Source organism: Accipiter gentilis, chromosome 17, assembly GCF_929443795.1.
Source record: "Accipiter gentilis chromosome 17, bAccGen1.1, whole genome shotgun sequence".
NCBI lineage: Eukaryota > Metazoa > Chordata > Aves > Accipitriformes > Accipitridae > Astur > Astur gentilis.
In genome coordinates this window covers 24,337,297-24,364,058 of record NC_064896.1, presented here as the reverse complement: position 1 = coordinate 24,364,058, position 26,762 = coordinate 24,337,297, and the positions used below count along the sequence as shown (strand labels likewise).

At 38.1% G+C, this 26,762-nt stretch overlaps 1 protein-coding gene and 1 long non-coding RNA gene across 5 annotated transcripts in view; one reads left to right on the top strand and one right to left on the bottom strand.

The window, feature by feature from the left end:
• The window catches only part of LUZP2 (leucine zipper protein 2), a 329,431-nt gene extending 304,906 nt beyond the window's left edge, over positions 1 to 24,525 (top strand). For all 4 annotated transcript variants that reach the window (XM_049820232.1, XM_049820233.1, XM_049820234.1 and 1 more), the window contains 3 exons: positions 9,843 to 9,929; positions 23,212 to 23,289; positions 23,961 to 24,525. In XM_049820232.1, the coding sequence (XP_049676189.1) occupies positions 9,843 to 9,929; positions 23,212 to 23,289; positions 23,961 to 24,065 (270 nt within the window). In that variant the 3' untranslated portion in view covers positions 24,066 to 24,525. The remainder of the gene's footprint in view (positions 1 to 9,842; positions 9,930 to 23,211; positions 23,290 to 23,960) is intronic.
• On the bottom strand, positions 23,964 to 26,241 carry LOC126047066 (uncharacterized). The gene is made up of 3 exons (XR_007508508.1): positions 25,334 to 26,241; positions 24,532 to 24,938; positions 23,964 to 24,006 (listed from the first exon to the last, which is right to left on the bottom strand). It is a non-coding gene; the product is annotated as an uncharacterized LOC126047066 (long non-coding RNA).
• Positions 26,242 to 26,762: the final 521 nt, after the last annotated feature.

The window sequence follows — 26,762 nt, the reverse complement described above, 5'->3', positions numbered from 1 at the left end:
TAGCGATAGAGCATTTCTCTCCCCTATAAAAGTCAGGATTAACAAAAGCTACGCTTACGTGTGGAGTAGAAGACATCTAATAATAAGATGTCTTTAACAAGACTTGTTAAATTTCTGAACTGGTTTACGTGAAGTGTATGAGGCACAAACTTTTGTATATTGCTATGCACTCATAAAATAGGAGATGTTTTTCTAAAGATATTTTTCTCTTCTTTACTTATCAGCCAAATGATTACAATGAGCCAGAAGCTGTAGACAGCTGTGGGAACACCTACCCTGTTACAAACAAAATCCCAACAGATAATCACATAAAGCAAATATTTTACCAATTCCACTGGCTTCTCTTATGGAATGAAGTGCCACTCACTGATGATAATACTGAAATCTTGTATCACTTTTTACTGACAATGTAATTTCCATTTCTATGGGTTCATTTTATAGGTTCTTATAGATGTACAAATTTTAGCCTTGTATTTATGTTAGCATACTTTAAGTTTGCTATAGGAATAAGTTTGGGTTCGGCAGAATGTAAGCCAAGTGTCCTTTAAATTCACATTCCAATTATGTCCTCTACTAAAATAGAGCGGGTAAACAATAGGCTAAATTACTACAGGTAATAAATGAGAAATTACATAGACTCATGATGCTAAATATGTTGCGTTTTCCTTGGATTAGCATAAAATTACTGGGCACAGGTGCTTTTGTGATTGGGACTCATTTGGAAAACACTCGTGTTCAGTGACCCTCAAAGTTGAATAGCTGGTTTTTGTGGTGTTATTACGATGCAGTGCCATTTCGAGTAATGTCAGAATGCCATCTGTCCTCACATTTTAGTAGTTTTTCTTACATTACAGAAGACTTCTATATATATTTAGCTGCAGATCTCAGTTCTGTTTTATGCAGAAAATTACGAATGTCTTTTTTTTATTAATAATCGTTCTCGTAACTGCACAAGATCTCATCGCCCAAAAGCGTACGGCAGTAGAATTGCCCTGTAAACAGGATGCACTTGACTATCCTCTACAGTAAACTGTTAATGAATTTCAGACTTACACAAGTTAGTTTTCTTATCCCTGGAATCAAGCTGCACTTTAAATGATGTATTTGGTTTTGTTTAGTTTGGTTTGAAGTCATAAGAAAGCGCAATGAAAAAAACGCAAGCTTGAAATATCTGGCAGCCAGAATGATCTTACAGAGCAAATTTAGCTTGTCAGAATGTGCCCAAAATGAATTTTTGCTGGGCTATTATTAGGTCTTATCTAGATCTAATGGGGGTGATTGAAGATTTCCAAGGCTGTAAGAGCCTTCAGGAAATGCTGTCTGATTAGTTCTAGACTTCGGACTGTTCTTTGGCCGGTTGTGATTTTCTCTACCCTAGTAATGTGAAAGAGAAGTAAAATTAGTCTAAGCATAAGCAGTTTAGGACCAACACTGTTTTGGGGGGAGGTGGTATATGGAGGTATTCGCAGCTTTAGAGGTAGTAACAGATGTAAACTGCAGTACACTGTTTTATTGAAGGTTAAATACCTTTATTGTTCTAACTTTCTATTTTTTTCATACAAAAGATTCTAGTAATAGAAGAGTGAAGTATAAAGCAAGAGAACATAGAATTGCTACAGTGAACCAGTAAAGGCTAAAAAAGTTGCAGGTAATCAAATAGTTTTTAATGCTCTGCTTTCAGATTATTACATATTTATACAAACTCAGGAAGTATCAGTCTCAATCCTATTGTTCCACCCTCTGCAAAGAGGGGAGTAGAATTCTTCTTTTCTCTGCTTTTTTTTCTATTTAGAGCACTTGATAGCTGGGGCATTATAAACATTTACTTTGGAAACTACTGCATAGGCTATTCAGGACTTGTACAACTTTAGAACAGAACAAGTGCTTCACAGTGAATAATTTAATTCATTTTTCTGTTTTTTTTTTCCTTTAAGCCATCATGAGCCATCTACAAGTAGTTTTCTTCTTGCTGCTATTATTATTATTAGGAAATATTCTAAGACATAAGGGCCATTCAACTCCTGTTAAAAAAACCCAAAACCAAAAACCCACCAGGGAGTTGGTTCTTTACTGTCCTTTGTGCAAGTGAAAGTCTACTCTGTTAATGACAGAGTGTTTTGAAATATAAAATGGATACTGTCAAAAAAAACCCCAAACCTAACGCAAAAGAATAGTGCATGCTCTGGAAAACTTGCAGTGACCTTCAAGCCTAAACATTGTCAAGTGTAATAACAGTTTGTTCAATATTAACTGTGTCTTTGGGAAGAAAACATAGGAAAATACAAACAAAAAAGAACAAACTCGTCGCTTTCTCCAACTCTCCTGTAATTGCCACCTTGTGGGACTTATAGAATGATCAGATTGCTTTTTCCTTAATTACTGGAAACATACCTTTTAATATCATAGTTTATTGAATTTTCTTTTTATCTTGTCAGTTAGGAAGAACAAGAATCAGGACGTTAGCATGACCTCATTAAAAAATGGATTTTGTAATTAGACTGGTGATATTTGATCTTAATCTTGTGCTATGTCTTTCTTCTCTCACACTTGTGCACACACATGCAATTATATCTAAATGAATATATTATTTATATCAAGATTATATATCACGCTATCTATTAGATATTGTAAATGATTTATAATTATATAAAATTATATATGGACACATGTGGGGTATGTGTGCATTAAGCACTACTTAGAACTGCTTAGATTCTTTTATGGTGGTCATTATTGATTAAAACATAATTTGGACTGTAAGTGTTTAGCCTCACTGGGTTCCAAAATTGTGTGATGTATGGGGTTCTCTTTAGTGTTTAATTTTCCTGAACAGCCTACTTAACAACCGACTCCAGTAATTTCAGTATTTCATCGTCTCATATGTTTCATACAAACATATGCCTGTTATGTGACAAGGAGATCGTGCTGTTTTGTCCTCAGCTTAATGTAGATTTATGGGTTTCACAAGGTCATACAAGGAAAAGTGTTTCTAATTTAGGTAATTTTGCCCCTCTCTCATATAATCTTAACAGAATTTTGTTTTCTTTACTTTTGCTTAATCTTCTCAAAGCATGTGACTTAGATAGCCTCTCTCCTCTTTGCAGTTACATATAAGTACGTACATCATTTTGACTCTGTGTTGAAAATGGAGGTACAACGAATCATCACAGAGCTGCTTTTATTGATCCTGAGAAAACTGATTGCATACATTTTCATGAGGGTTTCCCCCGCCTCAACTGCATGGAAATATAAATAAGAAACTGCAGTTGTAACAAGGAAGTGAGGCAACCAAAAATGTTGGCTTAAGGTTCTACTAGAAAACATGTATTTAAATTATCTGAAATATGCAATGCTTTCAAAATAAGCTGTGTTAGAAAAAACCAGCAGAATTCAGAGCACAGTGAATGATAAACAGGTGTGGCTGCTTCTTGTTTGTGCATAGCTAGGTATTTGGGGAATTGTTTTAAATTGGCATCTATTGCCTATTTAGAAGACCTAGAATAGCTCTCCCGCTATTCTGTAGAAGGGCACCGCTCTCCGGCAAGTCCTGCCTCCTTTACCAGCCCCTTGCAGCTGTCCTGGAGGTATCTGGGCATCAACTTCAACCCTACATGCCTGAGCATGGTTAATGGAGTTCCACTCCATACTGTAAATGCAAATACATTTTGTGTATTACCTGAGGAAGGTGCCTTAATATTTGCATTTTCTGTTTCTGTGCTGCTTTCTTATCTTTAAGCTGATTTGTGAGTTTGCTACGCGTTATGCTGGACTCCCCAGGAGAGGGTGCTTTGCTCTGGTCTCTGGCAGTAGACTATCATCCTCCAGCTCACTGGAGTTCGGGGAGCACTGTACTGGCTTTAGTGTAGGAAGGATGTTCAATTAGAGATGGGTTCCACTTATTTGAGGTGTTAGTAACTAGTTTTTTTCCCCAAGGAGATTGACTTTAACTGGACGAATTATGTAGTAGGAAATACTACAAACAGTGCTTGAAAACTTCAAGGTATCTTCCCTAGCTCTTGACAAACGAGACTTTTTGAATTATTTTTTTTTCATTCTTTTAGAGTAGGTTTTTCAAGAGAGGAAGGACCCCAGAACACTTAGAAAAATTTAGAAACATTAATGTCCATATTATGTCCAACATAATATACTATTGGGAAGCGGCTGTACGTGTGAGGGAAATTTCTGCGCTCATAGTAATGTTATGAAAAGTATGATTCAGGAAATTAACATCTAAATATGTCATCTATCATGCCAAATGATCTATTTGAAAGAACAAGTCCATTCCCTCTGATGGATGTTCAGCCATTTGAGGTTATTGTGAGTCTTCATCTCACAGAAATTCCATTCCAACCACCACAAATGCACGTGAAATGTGAAGAAAAGAAAATGTGGTCTGTCGGTATCCATGTTAAGGATGTCCTAACAATTTTCACTTCTAATGGGAGTAAAGTTGTCCTACATTACTTGCAAAACTTCTGATTGTTGTGCTCAATGCTCAGTGTTGGCATAATATATACCAGTAAGCAGCTATTTTCCAATTTAAAGATATTTGAATACAGTGCAAATAAAAAAAAAAAAAAAAAAAAAATCAAGGGCAATTCTGTTTGCTTAAAAAACAGTATGTAGAAGTTGAAAGTTCTGGTACACTGTAGGATTTGCAGTCCTTTGAGAAGAATTGCCCTACATAAATGTAACTCTGTAGCTGTGCATTAAATAGAAATAAAAACTGAGCTATGTCTCTCCCACTTATTGTTGAATAATATTGACTGTACAATAAGGAAAGCTAGTTACCTCTATCGTAAACACAGGCAAATATATGTATATACATAGATGATGACCATTGCTGTTATAGGTATATTTAGGGTGATTACTGTTACTAGAATAGGAGTCCTCATGTATTTCTGCATAGGAGTTAAACTGCGGAAGATTTTAAAGTCAGGAGAAAAAGAAATGTGATACAATGATTTCCTTTCTACTATCCATAGATATTAATACATATTTATCTGTGATTCCTGTTGCGGAAAGACATAGTAGATAATTACTTTAAAATATCTGAAATTTGTAGGGCTAGGACGGTGAGTCAGAAGTCTATCACACAATCCAAAACGCTGCTGTGGACTTCTGTAATTGCAAATGGTGCTACTCAAAGAAGAGGGGGGGGGGGGGAAGGAAAAGGTGATAGGATTGCCACCTTTTTCTTGACTGAAATAAATATGCGAGGCATTACACGGCAATTGGCCTGTGTGCACATGTGATATACAAAGTCCCTGGTTTCCAGGAGCAGTCAGACAGAACTGACTTTGGAAAGGAGATATTTCTGGCTCTTGCGCTGTGCACCTTGCCCAGAAAAGCTCTGACAACTTCATCCACCTGCTACGTACAAAACTGCTCTAGTTTTTTCACAGTAGGTGCTACAAACCCTTGAGCAATCTTGGATTGCCTAGACATGACAATAAGCCTTTTCCATCCCAGGGGAGTAAGACATCTCCCAGAAGAACATAAACCGAGTGCGCTGAGAAGCGGCGATGACTCGGGCCTTGGTCGTTTCCTATTTGTAGCCCCTTTGCAGACCATCTCTTTAGTAACCTCAGTGGAGGCGGGTGAATAGAAGCGACCCCCAGCCCGGGAGGGTCTCTGAGGTTGGCCAGACGGATGTCACGAAGCGCAGCCAGGCGCAGCGGGCATGCCCAAGTCAGGCTAGCGAGTCTTTGCTGTAGGTAGTTTCTGAATGTTTGTAGATTGGGCCAGGGAAGCTTTCGGTAGCAAAAAAAAATGTGTTTCTGGGCAGACTCCAATGATTTCTCCATTGAAAGTTCATCAAAACAGGCTATGAATATGCATACCAGGGCATTGCCCGTCATTAGGGAAAAATCATCATGGCTCTCAGAACTGCTTTGGTGGGGGGTTTTTTTGGTCCTTGGGTACCATGAACTTGCACTCTGCCAGAAACTGCTTAGTTTGTTTGCTTACATTCAACATGCTGTGCAATCTTCCTGTTAGATCAGTATGAGTATCCTTAATTATTATTTTTTTTTTTAACATGGCAATTGAATATCACTAGAAACCCTTAGTGTAGAAAAGAGTAGAATCTGTGACAGTCTAAGTAAGAGGAAATCAATGTGTTGATGGAACCCACATTTGTGTTGGCAGGTCATCTGGCAAGCAGTCCTGTCAACAGCGCTCTGGCATCTCACATGAACAAATGCTGACTAGAGAGTAAGAGTTGTGCAGTCATGCCAAAAAAGCCATGTGGGAAGAAGAAAGATCTGATAAGACTATTTCTAACATAGGAATGAATTGAACTACACAACAAAGTCAAAAACCTTTTGAAAGATGGAATTCAGCTGACCTAACTTTGCAGGTTTATTTAGCAGTTAAGATGAGGGCATTATAAGAACAATACACGCTTTGAGAAGCCAATTTGTTTGATAATAGAAATGAAAAATATATAAAGCATAACTGAAGGAAATTTGAAAGGCGTGAAACAGAATTGGGCTCTGTCATTTATTCCAGTGCAGACTTTGGAAGACAACTCAAAGAAATAATGAGTTTGGCTTGCCTCCCTGTCATAAGTATTCTGCAAGTTTTGCTGCAAGCAAAGCGCGCACCAACGGAGTCTAGTTTCATCTGCAAGCATATACATTAAATGCATTGTAAACAATTTTGCTTATTTCAAGTATCTGAAATGCAAAGCTTGGTCTTTTGTCAAGCTTGTAAGGTCTCACCAGGAAAATGCTGTAATTTCAAAATTATTTTGAAGAAAAAAAGATAAAAGGGCTGAGGATCCTTGAAAAAAGTTTGCATGTGAAATCCTGTATTGAAAATCTTCGAGGAGGGTTCAGAAAGCTCTAAGCAAATTAGGAAGGAGTTCAGAAACTGTTTCCAAACCATTTCACTGTGGAACACTTGATGGCATTTTTATTAGGTAAGCTGTCAGTCTAGTAAATAGGCTTCATTCAGACAAATAATAGCATATTCATTTTTTATTAGGAGAGATTATTTTTAATAACAAAGGATCTTGTTTGCAAAGTCTACCTCAAAGACTCCCACATCACCAGCAAACAGATAAGCCTTCAAAAATGTTAATTTTGATTTTTTTTCTTTTTTTTTTTTTTTTTCAATGTAAGAACCCAGTCTTCATCTCAAAATGTTATAGATTAGAAGTACCTACATAAGATGCAAGAAAGCCCTGTGGTGTTCTGGCCATAAGGACAGAACTCAAATTTAGACGAGCCAGCCAGGGCCTGGCAAGACACGTTGCCCTCTGTTCTGCTGCAAGAAATGTGGTGATGTTTTAAACTAGAACTCAAGACGTGCAGATCAGCGTCAGCTCAGGGTAACAGCATCAAAAATAATTGGAGATGATGGTTGTGCAATAGCCGAAGGGATGCAATGTTTATCCATTAGTAACCAGCCAGGGAATGAAGCAGACCTGTTGTTGCTCCCTAGCTTGGCTGGTGTCTGAGCAGTGCAGCTGTGGCAAGTGATTTTTAAAGGCTGCTACAGAATCCGATCCTGCTGGTAAAGGGAATCATATGAAAATTGAAACACCTCGAAAAATCGTTAGTTTGGGGAGAGAAAGAAGAGGAAGACTTCTAAGACATAATATTGCACTTGACTAATTTGAATATTGAAGAGGGTGAGAATTGGAAATTTTCCTGGTCTCCCCTTTCTTAGAGGTAGGAAATGCTGTAGACGTTTGAAAACTTGACACTGGGAAAGTGCTTTCTTGATGACAGCCTCATTGAAATATCCCACACTTGCCCTTGTTCTGTAGAAATGAGTACAACATACTGAGAAATTGGGTATATCTGCTACGTATATAAATTGCTAAGGTACAGTCTTGAGCAGGAATCAAATTCTGAAATGAGAGGCACTATGCACAGGCATTTATTCTCCTGAGTTAATAAGGCTTCAAGCTGGCTGGTTTTCCTGGCATCCCACGTGGATTTACTGGTTCAGGTAGTCAAGAAATCAGGTGAATGTGTGTACTATTATTCACTGTACATATGACTCTTATTCAATGGGAAGAAATTTAAGTTTGCAGAACTGCAATAATTCTTTCAGGCCAAACAGGCTAATCACTCAATACAGGTATGAAACGACATTCATTATTTAACAAAAAAATTATTTCTATTGATCTCTTTTTTAATCTGTTCACCTCCTCATTGCTTTTTCTAGTAGTCAGTTGCTCTACAAAACTAACAATTCCTCACTGGAGAGCTGTTAAACAGAGACTATATTGCAAATAGTAACCAGCTGGGTTTTTTTTCTCCTGTTGTCCATCAGTTTTGAAAACTTTGTATTTGTTAGCAATTCAACGCAGCATAAGAGACATGAGGAAAGGATGGTTCAAGCTTTGAAAACTGGTGACTGAAGTTCTAACTTTTCTTTGCAGAGACAAATTAGTTTCATTTGTTCCCTGTCCCCATTTCCCTGAAGAGATTCAACATACCTTGCAGACAATTTGATGGAAGCCAAATCCCTAAGCATAGTTGCAAGCTCTTCATGATCTGAAACTTATAATGAAAAAAGAGGCTCACAAATGCTATTTTTTAAATTTGATTATTTTCTGGGAACATATTGCATAAGAGTAGGAGTAAGTCATTACGTTTTGATTTGGGTTTGGGGGGGGGGTGGTTTTTTGTTATTTTGTGGGGGGGTTTTAGCAAAGGTATATTTTGGAAACAGTTACAAATCTTGTGTAACTTACATTCCTTCCGTGAATTTCAGTGGACTTTGAATTAGACACTGGAAGGTGAATGCTTTTTAAACAAATAATTCTGCAGAACTAAGAAGAACAAAGTGGTGATTATAATGACCATCTCATGACTATCAGCAAATTAGGGTGCCTCCAGCTGTTTTAGTTACTTTATGTCTCAGCAGAGTACGCAGTTGTGATGTACAAGCAATGACGCATGTATCAGGATATCAAGTTAATTTGGCAATACATTTTCCAGATTTCACTGATTTTTTTTAAATAATTCCTTGTGGTGCTATGCCATGGTCTAGTATTTAAGACCGCAAAATTATGAAGCTGTCAAGGTAAATTAAAAATACTGAGGTATATAAATATAGTGCAAGCTCCATATAAAAAAAAGCAGTGCATATTCTTCCTGTTCATGTCCCTTTGAATATTAAAAGTTACGGGAAATATGGAAAAACATGCCTAAACCGGCCAATATTTCAGTGGAAGGAAATGCACCGCTTCTATAAAGCGGTAGCCTGGATTGTAGAGTAACTGCCCTGTATAGCAGTCCATTTTGAGTGTAAGGAGGCAAGTGAAAGGCATAAAATGGAACACATTTTGCCAGCTCGCAATGACGTGAGGTCCCAGCAGGGAGAGACTGTAGACAGCTGAACTAAGCTAAAGCAGTTCATAAATGGCTTCAACTCAGGGCCTGAATCTTTCCCAGAATCCCCAAGAGTCAGAGGAATAAGAGTTCTGAAAATGCTCCCCCCCACACACACCTCCTTTACCCATACCCTCTCCAAATGTTTACACAAAATAAGATGTAATTTAACCCGTACTTCATTATGATCTTGTGTAGTAACATACGAAGCAATATACCACCAAGTCATTTTGGCGTGGTCAGTTTTCAGGTACAAAGTCTTGATTACTCATATGGAAGTAATCCTTTACAAGGGAGTGCTTTAATGAGAATGTGTATCAAAACATTCCCTTCATAAAATTTGCCGAAAATGCAGCGTATAAAGTAGTTAACAGTTTGCAATATCTGACCCATTGATTTTTTTTCTCCTTACCTTGATTTTTTAAATGTGACTTAGATATCTGAAATTTTATCTATATTAACCTTTTCTTTTCTTTTCTTTCCTATGTCCAGCAAAATGCCTCAGCAGAGAAGGAGAATCTTCATGCGGCCTCAAGAAAGGAAGAAAATCAGAGCATCCAGGAGTGCGATTCTCAAGATGTAAGCTTAGCTCACCTGAAAATCAGGGTCTAATCTAGATTGTATGAAAACGTTAATGCCTTAGGCGGTTATCGATGTGACTGACTTTTCCTAGTCAAACTGGTACATGTATTTCATAAGCCAGCTATGTTCTGCATTAAAGTGCTGAGGAGCAAATGCTCTTTGCTGTCAGTCTATGCGGGTATGCTCTCTGGGTTTCTTTTAAAGACTGCTCAGTAGAACTTGTAGGGTTGTTGCAGGAAGAGCAGGAGCAGAAAAGATGTGATCTGCTGTTTAACCATTTCAAGAATGGCTTGTTCCTGGTTGAGAAGTTGCTGCATTATAGCGAGAGGCAGAACCTTGTTTACATTATGTTTCCACTAATAATCAGGCACAGCTGTCACAGATGCTTCATTTGATAAAACAAAACCTTTGGGGAGATGTAAGAGGTGACAGCATAATAGTTGAAAGTATGTAATCTCGTCCACTGCCAGTCTAGGAAAGCCGCAAGCTGTGTTTTTCTTATGACACGTCTGACAGAAACCAAAATCTGCTGCTTTTACTGAGGCAAAACTCTCATTCAAACAGCATGGTGGGAGCTGTTAACAGAAATCCCAAATGCATGTATTATGGCTGCAATTATAATGATACAAATAAACCAGGAAAAAAAAACAAACCAGAAAGAATGAGAGAGACAAAATTTGTTGAGAGAATGTTTTGGCTGCTCTGTAGTCTAAAAAGTATGGTGCTACCTTGACTAATTTGCAGGCAAAATATAGAAGACAGCAGGAAAAAGCCTGTCACAACGGCTCTTGGTTGAACTACTGAACACATTACCTTCCTCCAAACGTAACCGACCCCTGCGGAGGTAACTGGGTAGCTTGCTGGTAGCAAGCATAGCAATGTGTAGCATTGTGAAGAAAAATTTGGAAAACAAATCTCGGATAACTCAGTATCCAACAAATTGTAAAAATCTGTATATATTATCCATTTATCGCAAATACGTTTCTAGCTTTATTAATTATCAATTATCGGTGAGTTTCCATCTGCTAAATCCTCTCGGGGAGGGCAGAGACAAGGAGAAATTGTGTATCCAGGAGAAGAGTCCATATTTTGCTGTTGTGCACCTTTCTTAATGTCTAAAGATGAAGGAAACTTCATTTCTTACTAAGAAAAATTGAAAGAGGAGAAGAAAGAGTAAGATGTAAAATTCTGAAGTCAGAGTGAACTCCATTTAGGTTATGACTAGAGGTTGGTAAGCATCTGGGAAAGTTATGGGAAGTTTGATGGAATATGGGTTACTTTAGGTAGAGGCTGAATTCATTTAGGCTGAATAATTGTGGAAATTGATTCAAGCAACTTTTTTTGTAGAGAAATGAATACATTAAAGCAGGGAGCAAAAAAAAGAAGCTGTTAAAGCATTTCACAAATCAAGAGAGAATTTAATTTCTGTATCAAGTAATGCAACAAAAGATACCTAAAAGATGTATTTTTCCATAAAATCAAGTATTTTGATTAGGGGGTGATGGTGTCTTTTTGTGCTTCTAGCAACTAGTATTTTTAGCCATTTAGACAGCACGGTATGCTGCTGGGTATGAAAAATTTGTCTGAGAAAGCAGAAGACTCTAGCTGGAGTTAGAAGTCTTGGGGAGTCAAACTATTTTTCAGGATTCAAGTTAAATTAAAATCTCACCATGTTCCCTGCCTTCATCTAAGTAGCATTATAATGCAAAGAAAAAGAAATTAGGCTATATATCTAAATTTGAGTAAACGGTTTAAGTTTATATCCTTTAATCTCTCAATAAGCATATTTTAAGACCAATCCTATATTATATGGGACATTTCCTATAAACTTTAAATCTTTAAGGTCTGTTAAATCTGTATTTGACAAGACATCCTGTGTGGAGGAAAAATTAATAAAATTAGAGAAAGCATACCATAGGGGTATTCAAATTCACTGTGCCCTGCTAGATAATGTTCCTAGTTGGAAAATTAAGCAGGCAAGAATTTTATCTGTCTCATCTTGCTTTTAAACATTTTGCTGCTAGAAATTAATTTTCCAACTGAAGAATGGGTATATTACAGAGCATTTGTAGTTGCATTCTGTTCGCATTAAAAAAAAAAAAAAAATCAATCAAAGTTTCACGCTAATACACAAAAAGGTGTCTGTGAAATTTCTTTGTGCTGTGCTTGCAGTGTCTGTTGAAGGGAATGGCTTTGGGAGCCAAGTTCCAAAAAAGATTGTTAGGAGAGCCACACCTACAAGCAAGGAAGCCATGAAAAGTCTGGTATTTATCCCAACTAGAAATGGAATCTCCAGTGTAATTAAAAACTTACAGATACAGGAAGACATGTTTTCTTCACAATAAGTGGGACTTTTAAGGTGTATCTTTTTTTTTTATTTATTCCCACGTTGAATTGGAAGTAAAAATTGTTCAGATTGCTTTTTGTTCATATAAAACCAATTGATTGGTATGATTCAAAGAGAATTCCAGGAGTTCGTTCTTGTGGAGATAGCTGCAAAGCAGCACCCAGCCAGGAGCTCTTCTGCAGTGCAGCAGCATGGCCTCTGGCCCGCCGGACAAACTGCAACAGTCCGGTCGGTCCGAAAGGTGAAAGAGTAGATCTACGCATATAGCTCAGGTAATACGCAATATACATAACGTTTTAGAGAAATACTTATTTTCAGATTCTGGCTGCATTCAAAGTACTGGATTTTCTTGCCAGAGGAACGTTAAATAGTTATTTTCTCAGAGAATTTTCTCCATTTCTATGCTACCATCTCCCCGCTGACCTGTGAAGTTTTATGGGAAATCTGTCCTCCCTCCCAGGATTCCATGCTGGAACTTTCGACAACGGCTCATTTGGAGCCTGTCACAGGAGAATAGAATGAGCCAGTTTGTCAGAATCCCCTGATTTCACTTCAAATACCACACAAACTTCACTTATGAAAATGGGGAAGTTTTTTGGTAAACCCAATGATACATTAAAGAAAGGCAGCAAAATTTTCAAAGAGAACCAAAGCATTAAAATATATTTTTCACAACTGTTCCGACTATTTTACAAGCCCAAGGACCTACCTTGACCACTTATTGTCCTGCGGGTTGCTCACAGTGATGAGTAAAGTAATTTTCCTGGTTAAGTTGAAATTTTTTCTCTCTCTCACACACACTGTCCATCTGAACGTGGACTGCATGGGACATAATAACAGTGCAGTTGATGAGACTGAGCTGGTAACTTCTTCCCACATTTTATTATTATTTTTTTATATCTTATGTTAACAGATAGGTATTTTTTTTGAGACAAGGAAGAATTCAAATTAATTAGTTTTGAGAAATGAACTAAAAATGCCTCTTTCCACAATTAACCTTCATATGATGACTTCAGAGATACCACCTTAAATCCTGAAAGAACTAGAAGCAATTTATTTTCCTAAAGGTTCATATTACTTCAATAGTACAAAGCTGAGATTTCTACCTGTGAACACTATCACTTTGAGAACATTCCAGACTTGGGAATACACTAGAGTTTTTCTCATAATTTTATCGTTATTTGGTTGTGCATGTTTGTGTGTGTTTTTATCAGAAGTGTTTACAGCTGCTGAACTCCCAATGAGGGAAGTATAGGCTGGATGACAGGTTCTCATGTGCCATTTGTTTAAGAAAAATAAATGAAGGATGAGGCTAAGATAAAAGACCAGGACCTCAATAAATATGCTTAAAACCAAGATGTTGCTTAGAACCCTAATATTTCAGCAACGCTTTCTCAGAGCTTTGCAAAGATCTTCTGATTGTCTCTCTGATAAACAAAACGTGATTTACGTTTTGGAAGAACTACTGTAGTAAACACTGGCTAGAGAAGAACATGCAATGTTTCAGTTCTTAAGGCAAAAAATACAGGGAAATAGCTAGTTGCTCGTCTCAACCAGTATTTTTTAGTCTGTATGGCTAAGCTTCCCTCTCTCTGTCTCAAATTTGTAATCCTACTGCAATTTCTTCTTTATGGTTTTAAGCATGTTCTTAATGATTAATGTAGTTCACATCGGGATGAATACAAGTGATGATTTGTTTACAAATGGGATACAGGCAGGCCAAATTATATTAGCTGGTTTTGAAATTAGATGCTGCTGATACCTTAGTTGTCATGAAATTTGACATGGGACCTGTAGCAGACAGAAGTAGGTAGGATATCTTGTCATACATCTTGATTATTTCAAACCATCTGAGATTTGTCGAAGGAAAAAAAAAAATCTTAACTCCAGTTTTCTCTTAAAAGTTTCCATTATTTAGATGATTATTATTGTTTTATTAGATGAATCTTGCCAATACTGTTTTTTCTTAGCATTGTCCAGAGATGTTTTCCCTATGGCTGGCTCCTGAAAGTCTCTGTGCAGAACCAGAGTTCTGCAGAACTCTTTTCCCCAGTCTCATTTCCTTTTTCCCTCTTCCCAAAAGTTATTGGGAGATTTTTTTCACTTTTACACTAGAGCATACTCGGTCCCTTTTTCATATCAAATCATTCTTATGCATGTTACAAGTAATTTAAAACCACCTATTTAGTAGTGCTAAAACATCAAACAATTTATGAAGAGATTCTTTGTTCTCTGTTCCCATCTTAGATTTCTTGCTCTTTGTCCTTGTAGAGTCTTCTCTGATAAATAAAAGTGATAGTGCTTTTATTTACTGCCTTAATTTCCTGCAGTAAACAAACACTGCATGTTCATTAATCATTCAGTGACAAAGGACACTGAGTATTGGAACAAAACTTGTATATGTTTCTAAGCAACCACAGCATTTTGCTTCATTTTTCTCTATCAGTTTCAACGGCAGAGCTTTGATCGCACTGTACTCTCCCATTGCGTTCCCAATGGAGTAATAAGGGAAAAAAGAAATCATCATTATAACAAAATTTCAACCTGATAAAATTCTTAAAGTGAATTCAGTAATTTAGTTCCCTAAATGAGGACTACGAAGGTCATAAGAACTTACATAATCTTAGTTTAACCGTCCACTCGGTACACTGTGCTCTAAAATAGGAGAAGGATATGAAAAACTGGAGAAGGGTCTTACGAAAATGTACGTGCACGCTTCACATATCCCTCACCTTCGCATATCTTTCTTCTAAACAGTGAGGGTGGCATTGAAATACAGATCTGTAATAAATTCATGAACAAAACTGATAAAACATGTCCTTGAATAAACTGTGGACCTAACGTGGCTAATGACGACTAAGATACCCAGTTTGTCGGTTGCCCTAACCGTGCTATCCTAAGCTGCAATATTTGGTCTACTAAATCTCTGTGATACCCTTTAGCAGCAGCAGAATTATTTTCTAATGGTAAAAGCTGACTATAATATCACTTATTTAAACGTCTTGATTTCCTGTCCACTTGTGATACGTTGGATGATTATTTGAGCAATAAAACCAGTTCTTACTTGCTGCGTTGATGCAGCGGAGTACCCTTCTAGTTACATTGTTCAGCGCTTTGTGGATCAAATTGCATAGATTAATAGCCAAGGGACATGCTGAACTTGAACTGGCTTTTTGAAAATTCTTTTTAAATGAAGATGCACACTTGGCTGATCCACCTTTATAATTTATACATTTAGCTGTGAACCTCTGCAGCTCTGCTGTATAATTCGCTAGGCAAACTGAATACTGTAACTTCTGAAATTTTCCATACTTTACTGATCAAGCTGCATATTTTGTAACCAGAATTTCATACAAAGATACTATGTTAGTCAAACTGCATGCTAAATTGATAAAGGTGGCACAGTATTTCAAGACATACGCCCCACCTCCATTTTTCTGGCTTGTTAAATTTCTGGCTTACTGTTCTTGATACTTTTTTTTCCTCTTGTATATACAGAAAGTATTGCTTAAGGCAAAATGCACTCGTATGAAAATTTTATTTTACAAACACAAATAGATCGTTAATGTGTTTCTTAAAGTTTACGTAGAGCAAGTGACAAGCACTCAACATCACTCAGCAGAAGACACTATGCAATTTTAAGAGAGTTAATAACAGTGAAAACAGCGAAATAGCATAGCCAACTATCGAACACACTTGAATATAATTTTCCAGAATTTCTTTTTCCTGAAGCCTTTTCCTTGGGAAAGGTTTAGCTTTCACTACTTGGAATTCTGCCTGCTGTGTGCTAGAGCTTTTAAAGTTGAGTGTTCAAACATTAGATCCCTCCTGATGTTTTATGATAAAAATACAATATATGTAATTTAATTAATATAATGTTAGTCTTACAAATGTGCCCGTAATTACAAAATATTTGGCAGACATACTGGAAATACCAGTCAGAACAACCTAATGGCAAGGTAAAGAATGCTTCCACACAAAAAATACCGAGTTTATTCTGTAAGATTAATTCATTCATGAGTGAAAATCTGGGATCTGTCACTGATGGTTAGATACAGCACATGAAATTATTATAATTTTTATTAAAATAACAAATTATTAGGGAAGAGGGGGGAAAAAGAGAAGACAAGAGACTAAGCTTCAGAGAAATGCATCTTTCCGTCTTGTTTGATGTGCTCTGAGCCATAAAACTACTTGAAGAACTTGTCATCATTTACTTACTAACCATGTACCTGGATGATTACTGGCTGCAATTATAAGTATTGAAGGTGTGCTTCCTGAAGCTAGAAAAAGGAGGTTGATTGTGTGGGCACATGTTAATGAAGCTAGGACGAGAGGTACTTGATTGAGAAGTCCTTAGGAACTGCAGAAAATATCAATAGCAGAATCTCTCCTCATCTCTGATGGAACCTATAAATGCGACAGTTGCAGTTAAAGCTTTAATGAATTTTAAGCTTAGCTGGGTGAGGAAAACAAGGGAATGGTCCAAATACTCTTTCCAACCCGGTGAGGTAAGCAGTTTGTGGCCAATGAATAAAGCAAATACTATTTGAATCTCCAAAAGATCAGTTTAAACTATAACGAGAAATTGGAGAATTGAGAATTTAGCGTAAAAATGCATTTAGCTTGCATTTTGTTTTCAACGCCTGTACACCACATGGGGATTTTGTGAAATATTTGGAATGCGGTAGTGTATTGCTAGAGGGAACACGAGGACTGTGCTTCTGAATGGGACCCGGAGTTAGTCTACCATCCCTGTTCCCTTTGAAACTGCTACCCTCAACCTCCTTAAAGGAATGCAGAAGAAAGCACAGAACGTAGTTAAGGATAAAGTGCCCGGTTTGTTCTAAATGCTAGTGGCAGGAAATAGAAATAGACTTTGGTAATGAACTTAGAACTTTAGAACGTTGTTAGCTTTTTTGCTGTCGGTTTCCTTAAATGCAAAAAGTACGCTGAAGTACTTTTAGCAAGATCTTGCATTAAAAGACATCTTTTCACCATGCTAACAGTAATTTGCACTGGTTTTAATGTTGCAATATTTTGCTCGTCAATATATTTCAGGTAGACCAAACCATGCATGTAGAATTACCTTCTCCTTACTTTACAGCTTCCCAGGTATTTGGTATTGTCTGCCTCTGCCATGTCCTCTGCCTTTTGATCTGCATTCTTGATTCACCCGTCACTACAGGCACAAATAAGAAAATATAACCACTGTTGCTATGTTGTATTGTTATGTTGACCCTAGAGCCATGTACTATGCTTCTGGATGTCTGGGAAGACATTAGCTAAAGGACAAAGGGCAGTCATCTGGATACGGTGTCTTCATTTTCCCCAGGGTGTTAGAAATTTTTCTACTTTTTTAAATTTTCAGTATGTAGCTTAAAAGCCTGGATGAACTTCTCTGGAAGCACTAAGAAGGGGGACAGGCAAGAAATGGTTTCATATTCATTCCAAACTTTAAATTATTACGCTGAGGTTGAGATATGAGACTGCCTTGTCTGCTGAGTTACCTGGGACTTGTTCAGATGGTGACAGAACAGCAGTGCCTGTTCCCTGCCCTCCCGTGAAGCCAGCGCAGATCTAAAACTTACCTGTGACCAACAGAGATTATGTGCAGACAAAACTCTTTCACCTTCTGTGCAATGTTCCCACTCCTCTCCATACAGCTTTCCGCACAGCAGCGGGGGAGGCAGTCCATACTGTGAAACGTTGTGTTACACTTGGCATGAAAACCAGAGCGTTCTTGAAGTATTGCGGACAAGATTTTAAATACAACCTCCTTTGTTATGATCGTACAAGAGGAGTCAATGGTGTTGCATTAAACTAACAAGATTGCCTTGAGACCTTTTTTCTTTTTCTGGGACTTACTGCCTTTCATTTTTTTACCTTCTGAACATTGTTTCTACTTGGATGGTTTTAGTCTTCTCTTACAGTCTTAGAGTTTTATCAGCTTTCCTAGTAATAATCTTTCTAAAAAATATTAATTCTTTGGAAGAACAGCAATTGATCTTCTCTGAGAGAAATGGGGAAAGCTGCTTTTTGCCCAGGTGTGTGTATCTCTGTACAAGCGTACGTTGAGGGGGGAATCGTTTTGTACTGTGCTTCATCCTCCTTGGCAGTGCAAGGAGTGAAGACGGCGAGTTACGAGGGATAAGGGTGCGGTCCCCTCTATTCCATGGTGTTAGATGGTTTACGCATTGGAAACGTAACTGTCCTGCATAGAGGTTTTCAGAGTTGGCATCTTCCCAGTCTTCTCCTCTTCCTTACCCTTCTCCTTCCGAACAGGGCTGCCGGAGCGCCTGCTCTTGCGGGAGAAACGCCCAGGTACGAGTTTGCCCTCGCGTCCCTGATACGCTGAAATCTCGATTAGAAACTTGGCAAAATCCCAGTATCTCTTCCAAAAGGCACTTCTGAAATCTCATCTTCATAAAATAGAAAAACCATGCTGACAAAGTTTCAACCCCTTTGTTTTCCAAAAGCAATTATTTTTGCTTTTCGCTTGTTTCCGCCACGTCAAGCTATCATTCTGTATTTCTGTAATTAGCGTACCTCTCACAGGAGTGAATCTGACAAAGAGAGACTCTCTCAGCAGAGCAAACAAAACATTCTTTCCAACACTTGGCACAGAGAGAACTAGCACAAAAAAAAAAAAAAAAAAAAAGTGTAATATTTGTCTTATATCTCCCCATTTATCTGAGGTTTATCTGAGCTAAAGGCTGAGGGAAAGGGAGGGGGTGTATGTTTGTATATTTATGCATTTTTATATACATATACCTGCACATAAATAGAGAAGCACATAAATATATACACAGGTGTGTGTATATATATCTAGGCATGTGTTTGTATATATGCGTGAGGGTGTATATGGATGGGATTCAGTTTAGGTTGTGTTAAACCCAGTTTACAGTTATAGCAGGAGTTGTTCTTTGTATTGGGTCTGCGTGGCAAGATTTTGGTAAGGGGGGGGGGGGGCTTACAAGGGCGGCTTCTGTGAGAAGCTGCTGGAAGCTTCCCCCGTGTCGGACAGAGCCAACGCCAGCCGGCTCCGAGACGGACCCGCTGCTGGCCAAGGCCGAGCCCATCAGCGACGGTGCTAGTGCCTCTGGGAGAACAGAGTTAAGAAGGGGAGGGGGGAAACTGCACAACAGCAACTTCAGCTGGAGAGAGGAGCGAGAACATCTGAGAGAAACAGCCCTGCAGACCCCCAGGTCAGTGCAGAAGGAGGGGGAGGAGATGCTCCAGGCACCGGAGCAGAGATTCCCCGGCAGCCCCTGGGGAAGACCCTGGTGAGGCAGGCTGTCCCCCTGCAGCCCAGGGAGGTCCACGGGGGAGCAGATCTCCACCTGCAGCCCGGGAACAGAGGACCCCACGCCGGAGCAGGGGGATGCCCGAAGGAGGCTGTGACCCCGTGGGAAGCCCGCGCTGGAGCAGGCTCCTGGCAGGACCTGCGGCCCCGTGGGGAGAGGAGCCCAGGCTGGAGCAGGTTTTCTGGCAGGACTTGTGACCCCGCGGGGGACCCACGCTGGAGCAGGCTGTGCCTGAAGGACTGCAGCCCGGGGAAGGGACCCACGCTGGAGCAGTTCGTGGAGGACTGTCTCCTGTGAGAGGGACCCCGCGGTGGAGCAGGGGAAGAGTGTGAGGAGTCCTGCCCCTGAGGAGGATGAAGTGACAGAAATAACGTGAGATGAACTGACCCCAACGCCCATTCCCCATCCGCCTGTGCTGTTGGGGGTTAGGTAGAGGATCCGGGAGTGAAGTTGTGCCCGGGAAGAAGGGAGGGATGGAGGGAAGGTGTTCTGAGATTTGGGTTCATTTCTTATTACCCTACTTTGGTTGACTAGTAATAAATTAAGTTAATTTTCCCCAAGTCGAGTGTGTTTTGCCCACATCGGTAATCGGCGAGTGATCTCTCCCTGTCCTCATCTCGACCCACGAGCCTTTTGTTACGTTTTCTCTCCCCTGTCCAGCTGAGGAGGGGAGTGAGCGAGCGGCTGCGTGGTGCTCAGTTGCTGGCTGGGGTTAAACCACGACACTGTTCTCCCCATCTGTCTCAGCTTTACAAACTGAACTGACTTAAAGCCGAGAGCCAGTGGATGTATACAGCTCATCCGCGGTGACTGGTTACAGCTCTGGCTATTGAGCTGCTGTTAACTGACGGCATATTGAAAGTCATCGCTGTTGTTCGATCTGTAATTTATTTGTTAATGATATACAAGTTTTCACTGGGACAAAGAATCAATAAAGAATGTTTTATGATTTAACAACATAAAGACATAGGAGTTGCTTTGTTTAGAAAAATGTCCCATTCTACTATATTTCTCCAACAGTGATCCATACGGTGTGTTACTAAAAAGAAAACAACAGTGAGTGAACAAATATGAAATACTAGACATAAATCTTCACTGCTGTTTTCCTACCAAGATGGCCTTTGTTATCTGGTCTGTGAAAAGAGCATGAAAGATTAGTCACTTATAAAGCATTTTTATATCATTACATTTTATTTTCTCTAAACCAAACTTATTTTTTCTTTTGCATATGTCTTAAATGTTGACGTATATTTTTAATTTCAATTAATAATTTTGGATTCCTATCTCCTATGCATTGTCTTGGTGAAATAGATTATCTGAATATTTTTTTAGTGTGTACAGTTAGAGTAAATTATGGATTTGTAAATGCTCTTATATTTCATTAGCATTATTTCTGTCCTCTTCATTACACAACCTGCAAGGCTGTTCCTCTTTTGACCTGTAACATCTTTTGTCCTCAAGCTGCTCACCTAGTAGTCTCTGAAACCCTCAAATTTTCCTAAATATGACTAAGCTGAAAACATTTTTTTAATCTGGCTCACTAGTAATATATTAAACACAAGTCCTGCCAGAACCACATTTTTGAGCTTTTGAAGTATTAAAGTTTTATTAAAAATTCCTAATCTTTGTCATCTCTTTAGAACTTATCTAGAACGTAAACCACCTGTTGTTATTTGATTTTTTCATAAAAGGAGGAGTAGGTCCTTTATCAATAGATTTATTTTTTTAATCAATAGTACCCTGATTATTCCCTATAATGTAATATTAATCCAACTTTTATTAGCTATTGTGTATAGTGGGAAAAATTTGAAAAAGAGTCCCCACCGTCAATCACTTCAAATGCACCATCTCAGAGGCTTAATTCAGTAGCTTAAACATGACTAAACCCCCCCTGAAGTACTATAAAATCCTTGGCAGAACCACCTCTCTCTAGAAGCTTTCAGGAGGGAGGCAGCCATCTCCTCTCCAAGTAGTTTTCTTAATAACGTGTTTCATTTTCGTATTCACACCTGTTCATAGATCAACTTTGTTACAGGCAAGGGACTGTCAGAAATTCTCGAGTGCAAAACCTTAATGGATTTTCATCCCCCTTGTCAATCTCTTACTTTTTAATTAACTCCAATCTGATGTTATTTCTACTGAATGGTTATTTATAAAATTTCTTGACATTTAATTTTCATATTAGGGTGTTTATTTTCAGTGTTGTCTGCTGAGTGAGGCAATTTTTGTTGTGTCGCGATTTTAGCTGCACACAATTCAATTTAGGTTGAATTCAGATTTACTTTCTGTTTTCTTAAGAAAGTCTGTCAAAAAAAAAAAATGCCTCAAAGCATAACATTTAGAGATCTTTTTTTTCTTCATGATTCCTTTGCTGTCCTTGACACAAATAGCTTACTCTGTCCTAGACCAATGTTAATAACTGTAATATTAAAAAAAAAAAAAAAAAAAAAAGTTGTAGAAATGCTAGCAAACCCCGTAGTGGATATTATTGGGACTTTCTTGTTGAAGGTATGATTGCATTCATATTCCTATGAGCAAAGCTCATGTCCATATACAAACTATTTTTTCACTTTTTTTTTCATTAATATGTTGGATCGTGTCTAATGTGTAAAAAATAGTCTATTTAGGCTTGATTTAGCTTCAAAAATCTTGAAGGGCTTATGTTAAACAGGAAATATTTCAGAGGAAGTGTTACGTTAAAATTTAAAGTAAACAAAATTACTGTTATGTTGGAAAGAGTCTTAATGACTTTTAAAAAGCCCTCATTTTTTTTCCCTCCATTTAAATGTATCAGTTTTAATAGCAAAACAAGTAGAGGAATTCCAATATGAACACATTTTAAAGTAATGACCAAAGATTATCAATATTTTACTATATTTCACATTTTATTGTCTTCACCTACGGCCTCATTAATCCCACTCCTGAAGGGACTTTAATTTAATTACAGCAGAAATTTCAGTGCTGGGTAAATCTCTGCTTAAGACTCGTAACACGAGATCTCTTTGGTTCAAAAATGTACTGTGTAATTGATTTTATTTATGCTGTTCGACTCTGTTTTCTGTGATATTAAAAAGCATATTGGCAAAGAAAATGACATTATTGCTGGAATAAAATAACAGTGATGAATCTAACAAGCTTTTCTGTACCTTGAGAGTCATCTGACTTCCCCATTCAGGGAATTATTATACATATCCCTACTCAGGGATCGTTATACCTAAGAGGTCTAGCAGTTTAGACAAGAGAATAGTAATAGAGAAGTCCTAACTAATGCTAGTTTTCAGCTGTTTGTTACTATTTCCTCGCCCATCACAGGCAATTATAATTATTTATTGATTCCATGGGACCGCTGTAGGAATAAACGTCACTATTTGTGATGAGATTTAAACATGAGAAAAAAAAGCTAGGTAAGTGTTAAGTTGTTAAACTTGCAGCCGCATTAGACTGTTATAGGGATGATGGGAGTAAGGGATTTGCCTAGCTCTGAAAATTTTGGGTTGCTCCATTTCATTAACTAAGCTAAAAAAACCCACTGTGATTTTTTTTTTTTTTTTTTTTTTTTTTTTGAAAACCATGAATATTTTAGGAAAAAATATGAAGTAGTTTTCTTTGACATTTGTATTGACAGGTTGGCAAGACATGTTTGGGGAATCGCAATAATTCAACATCTCGTTTGAAGACAGCAGAAACAGAGACAAGCTTTCAGGTAATCTGTTTCTGAGAAATTCTCGGCTTTTTATTAAATGGTCTTGTAAAGCGTGCAATTACTTGAAGTATATTTATGCTTTCCACGCTAATGCTTTTGAGACAGACCTGCTTTCTTAGTTCAGACTTTGACTGTACCCAGAATGGCTTCTGGCTGGTAACAATTTGCAAACCTGTTTAATACCTGAAGAACTGGATTACCCTAGTAGTCAAATGACTTGATTTGATAACGTGATGTCCATAGCCCTGGGAATAGGAGAAGGGAGAAATGTCCAAAATAATTGTATATCTGCAATGATGTGAAGCTGCATTCAGCCATGGTACCAATGGAACAGTCTTAAGCAAGTTGTACACCTGAGCTCTTCATTTGATAGACCTAGAGAAAAAGATAAAAATCACCACGATTATAAAGCAGCATCAGACTTGTATGGTTTTGCACTGTCAAAGATCGTTCAGTAGGTTTCCTTTAGTAGAGATCAGGATTCTTTTCTAGACGCAGTTGACAAATATCGTATTCTGTTGTAGTAGTTTAAAAGTGGTACATCGGTTTAACAGAAACACAGCTCTCTGAGCACTATTGCTGTGGATTTTTAACACACTTTTTAATTTGCTTATGTATGTGCGTATTGTGTATGCAATGCTTACACTGATGCTATTTTTCACCTTCAACAGAAGTTGCACAGCCCTCCGTGGACTAAACCTGAAGATAAAAAATCACCTGAAAGAAATGAGAAAAAAATTGAAGAGTCTGTTAGTACAAAAGAAAAAAACCTCTAAGCACTACTAATCTAAAATGCCCATCACTTGCTTCCATCTTCATATTCTTTTTAGTCCAGAGGCATGAAATGTACTGGGTTTCTAAAGCATGCATTTTTCACTATTTTATGAATGTTTGTAAATTAGTCTAGAATAGACCAATTAGTACCTTCCAGCAATAATCCAAAATGGATGTTTGAAGACATGCTTTGTAATACAGTCTGGGTTTTGAACTCTTGTTCAACCGGGTCAGTAATTGCATACTATATATTAGTTTCTTTGTAAACAACAGCCATTCTCAAGCATTTTCTCTGTCTGTTCTATTTCATGTACCTTTATGGCAGATTAGGTTATAAATCAAATTAAGAATTAAGGGGCAGTTAATGTGTGTGTGGGGGGGAAATATCTGTGTAAACATAGCTGAAGTACAATACAACTCATAAGAACAACTGTAAAAATGGAACAGTGGGGGTCCATGTATACTTACCTTTCAGTAATACCATTTCAGATCTGCTTACTTAAACAATAAAAGTTGTTTGTTTGGTTGTTTTTTTTCTAACTGCTGTCACAACTAGTCCATTTTTGAGCACTGATGTGTTGACAGAAATGCAGAGTTAAAGGGATGGAGATAGAGGCATGGCTTTTTAGGATCCAAGCAAAAATTTTTGCAGGTAGAACTGAGTTAAAATTTTACAGCTTTGAGTACTAGTCATGGGAAGTCAATTCCATCCCGTACATTTGTGCTGATCTGCACAGGATAAATATACTTTGAATGGTAAAACCCCATTTTGTCCACTACAGGTGGCCTTTGGTCGCTCCAGCAGAGAGAAGTTTTTTGGTTGGGGTGAGCTCTGTGACTCCTCGTTTCTTCCAGTTTCTCATGGGTCACGTACCCTATGACGAGAAAGCAGAAAGGAAGGGGGAAGGAGGAAGAGTGAATGCTTTTGCTACTTTGTGTGTGTGTCATTATTGGTCTAATTGAGGAATTCATATATATGCCTCATCTTGTTGAGATGCAAATTGTTCAACAACTAGTGCCTTAGGAACGGTTAATTGCCTGCTGCAACGCTTTTTTGTTTTCCTCTTGCAATGAAGTGTTTTAAGCAGTTGTAACTTGTAAACTCCCACTTTCCTCTTACTACACGCAGCAGCACATTACAACTTTTAGTAGATTGGAAGCAGTTTACTTATATTAGTTTGCTTTTCCTTGCTTTTGAAAAGCGCATAGACAAATCTTTTATTTCATTTAGTGGTGCACTCTGCTTCGGTTTCCCCTTTTAAGGTTTTACCTATCCTTCAAGAGTCTCATCCAATAGCTGTCTGCTCCTTGCTGGTGTGAATAATATTTCACCCTGACGTCTTGTTTATGCTCCTCTACTCAAAGGTAGATATTTCAGAATGGTAGGTTTCTCTGCCTGGAGAAATTACAACAATTTTAAAAAGAAAAGAAACTCATGAGCTGACCAAATGATGGCAAAGTACTGCTTAACAGAGTCATGCTACTATCAACGAAGAGATTATCCATGTTAAGTGTCAAAAGAAGTGAAATCCTGGCCACAAAATCAGAAATCAAGGATCGCTTCTGATCCTAAAATCATTCATCATCAAACCGTACCTATCAAAGACCATATGCATTTGTTTCAGGCAAATGTGGGCCACGTAGCAGACACCTGCTGCATTTCAGTTCTAGCCACAGCAAACCTGGCTGAGGACAGTCTGCTCTATTTCAAAATTTTCAGAGCAAGAGACTTGTGATCCTGTCATAACTGCACCTGGCGCTAATTTCGAGTTATGTCAAAACCAACATTTCTCTGCGTATGACACACCTTAACTGAAATATCTAAGGTATGGGCTGAAAATGTCACTGAAACCGTTTCAGTCATTTGTCTGGAAAGGACATGGGTCTTCATGTACGCGTCCCAGAGGAATGAGGTAAGCTGTCCTGCCTGGCGTTCGTGTCACCTTTCTGAAGAATTCAGCAGTGCTGACAGCGTATCTACTGTTGTTACAACTGCTTATTACTGCTGTGTCAAGGGATGGCTTGGGGTTGGTGTCTGCTTTTATTTTTATTTATTTATTTTAACATACGTGAAACCTGTGAATGGGTGAGCAGCCCTCTGCTTTCTGGGAATGTGCATCAGGCAATTGATATTTCAGCACCAGATAATTCATGTAATAAATTTGTTTACCATCAGAAAACCAACACAAAGTATTGGGGTGGGTGGGGTGTTGTAAGGTTACTTTTTGTTTTGATCCCAAAGGTTTATTTTTAAGAAGCTTTCCTCTAGCTGGGGGATCGTGATCTGGGGTATGTTTGCATGCATGTGTGCTTTCACTTTTGTATGTCCCTTTTCCTAGGTGATGGTGAAGATCAGGTGAGATTGAACTGAACAAAGCTATGTTGGTGGGGAGAATGAATCCTCTTGCTTTGATTAAAGCTGTAGAAATCAGTTATGTCTAGTCAGAGGATTACTTGACTACTTTCAGATGGGACATTGCCACTTGTTTTCGGTGTGATTAACAGCTTGACTTCTTGAAGATGATGACTGGGGGAATCCCTGCTTATCTTCATACCTACTATTTTTAGAATAATCCACATAATGATACAGAATGAAGAAAAATAATGATGGATAAATTAATTTTTTATCTGTATATGGTGTACGTATATCTGATCTATTTTGTAAGTATGGCTTAACAAATCTTGCTAATCTGAAGATT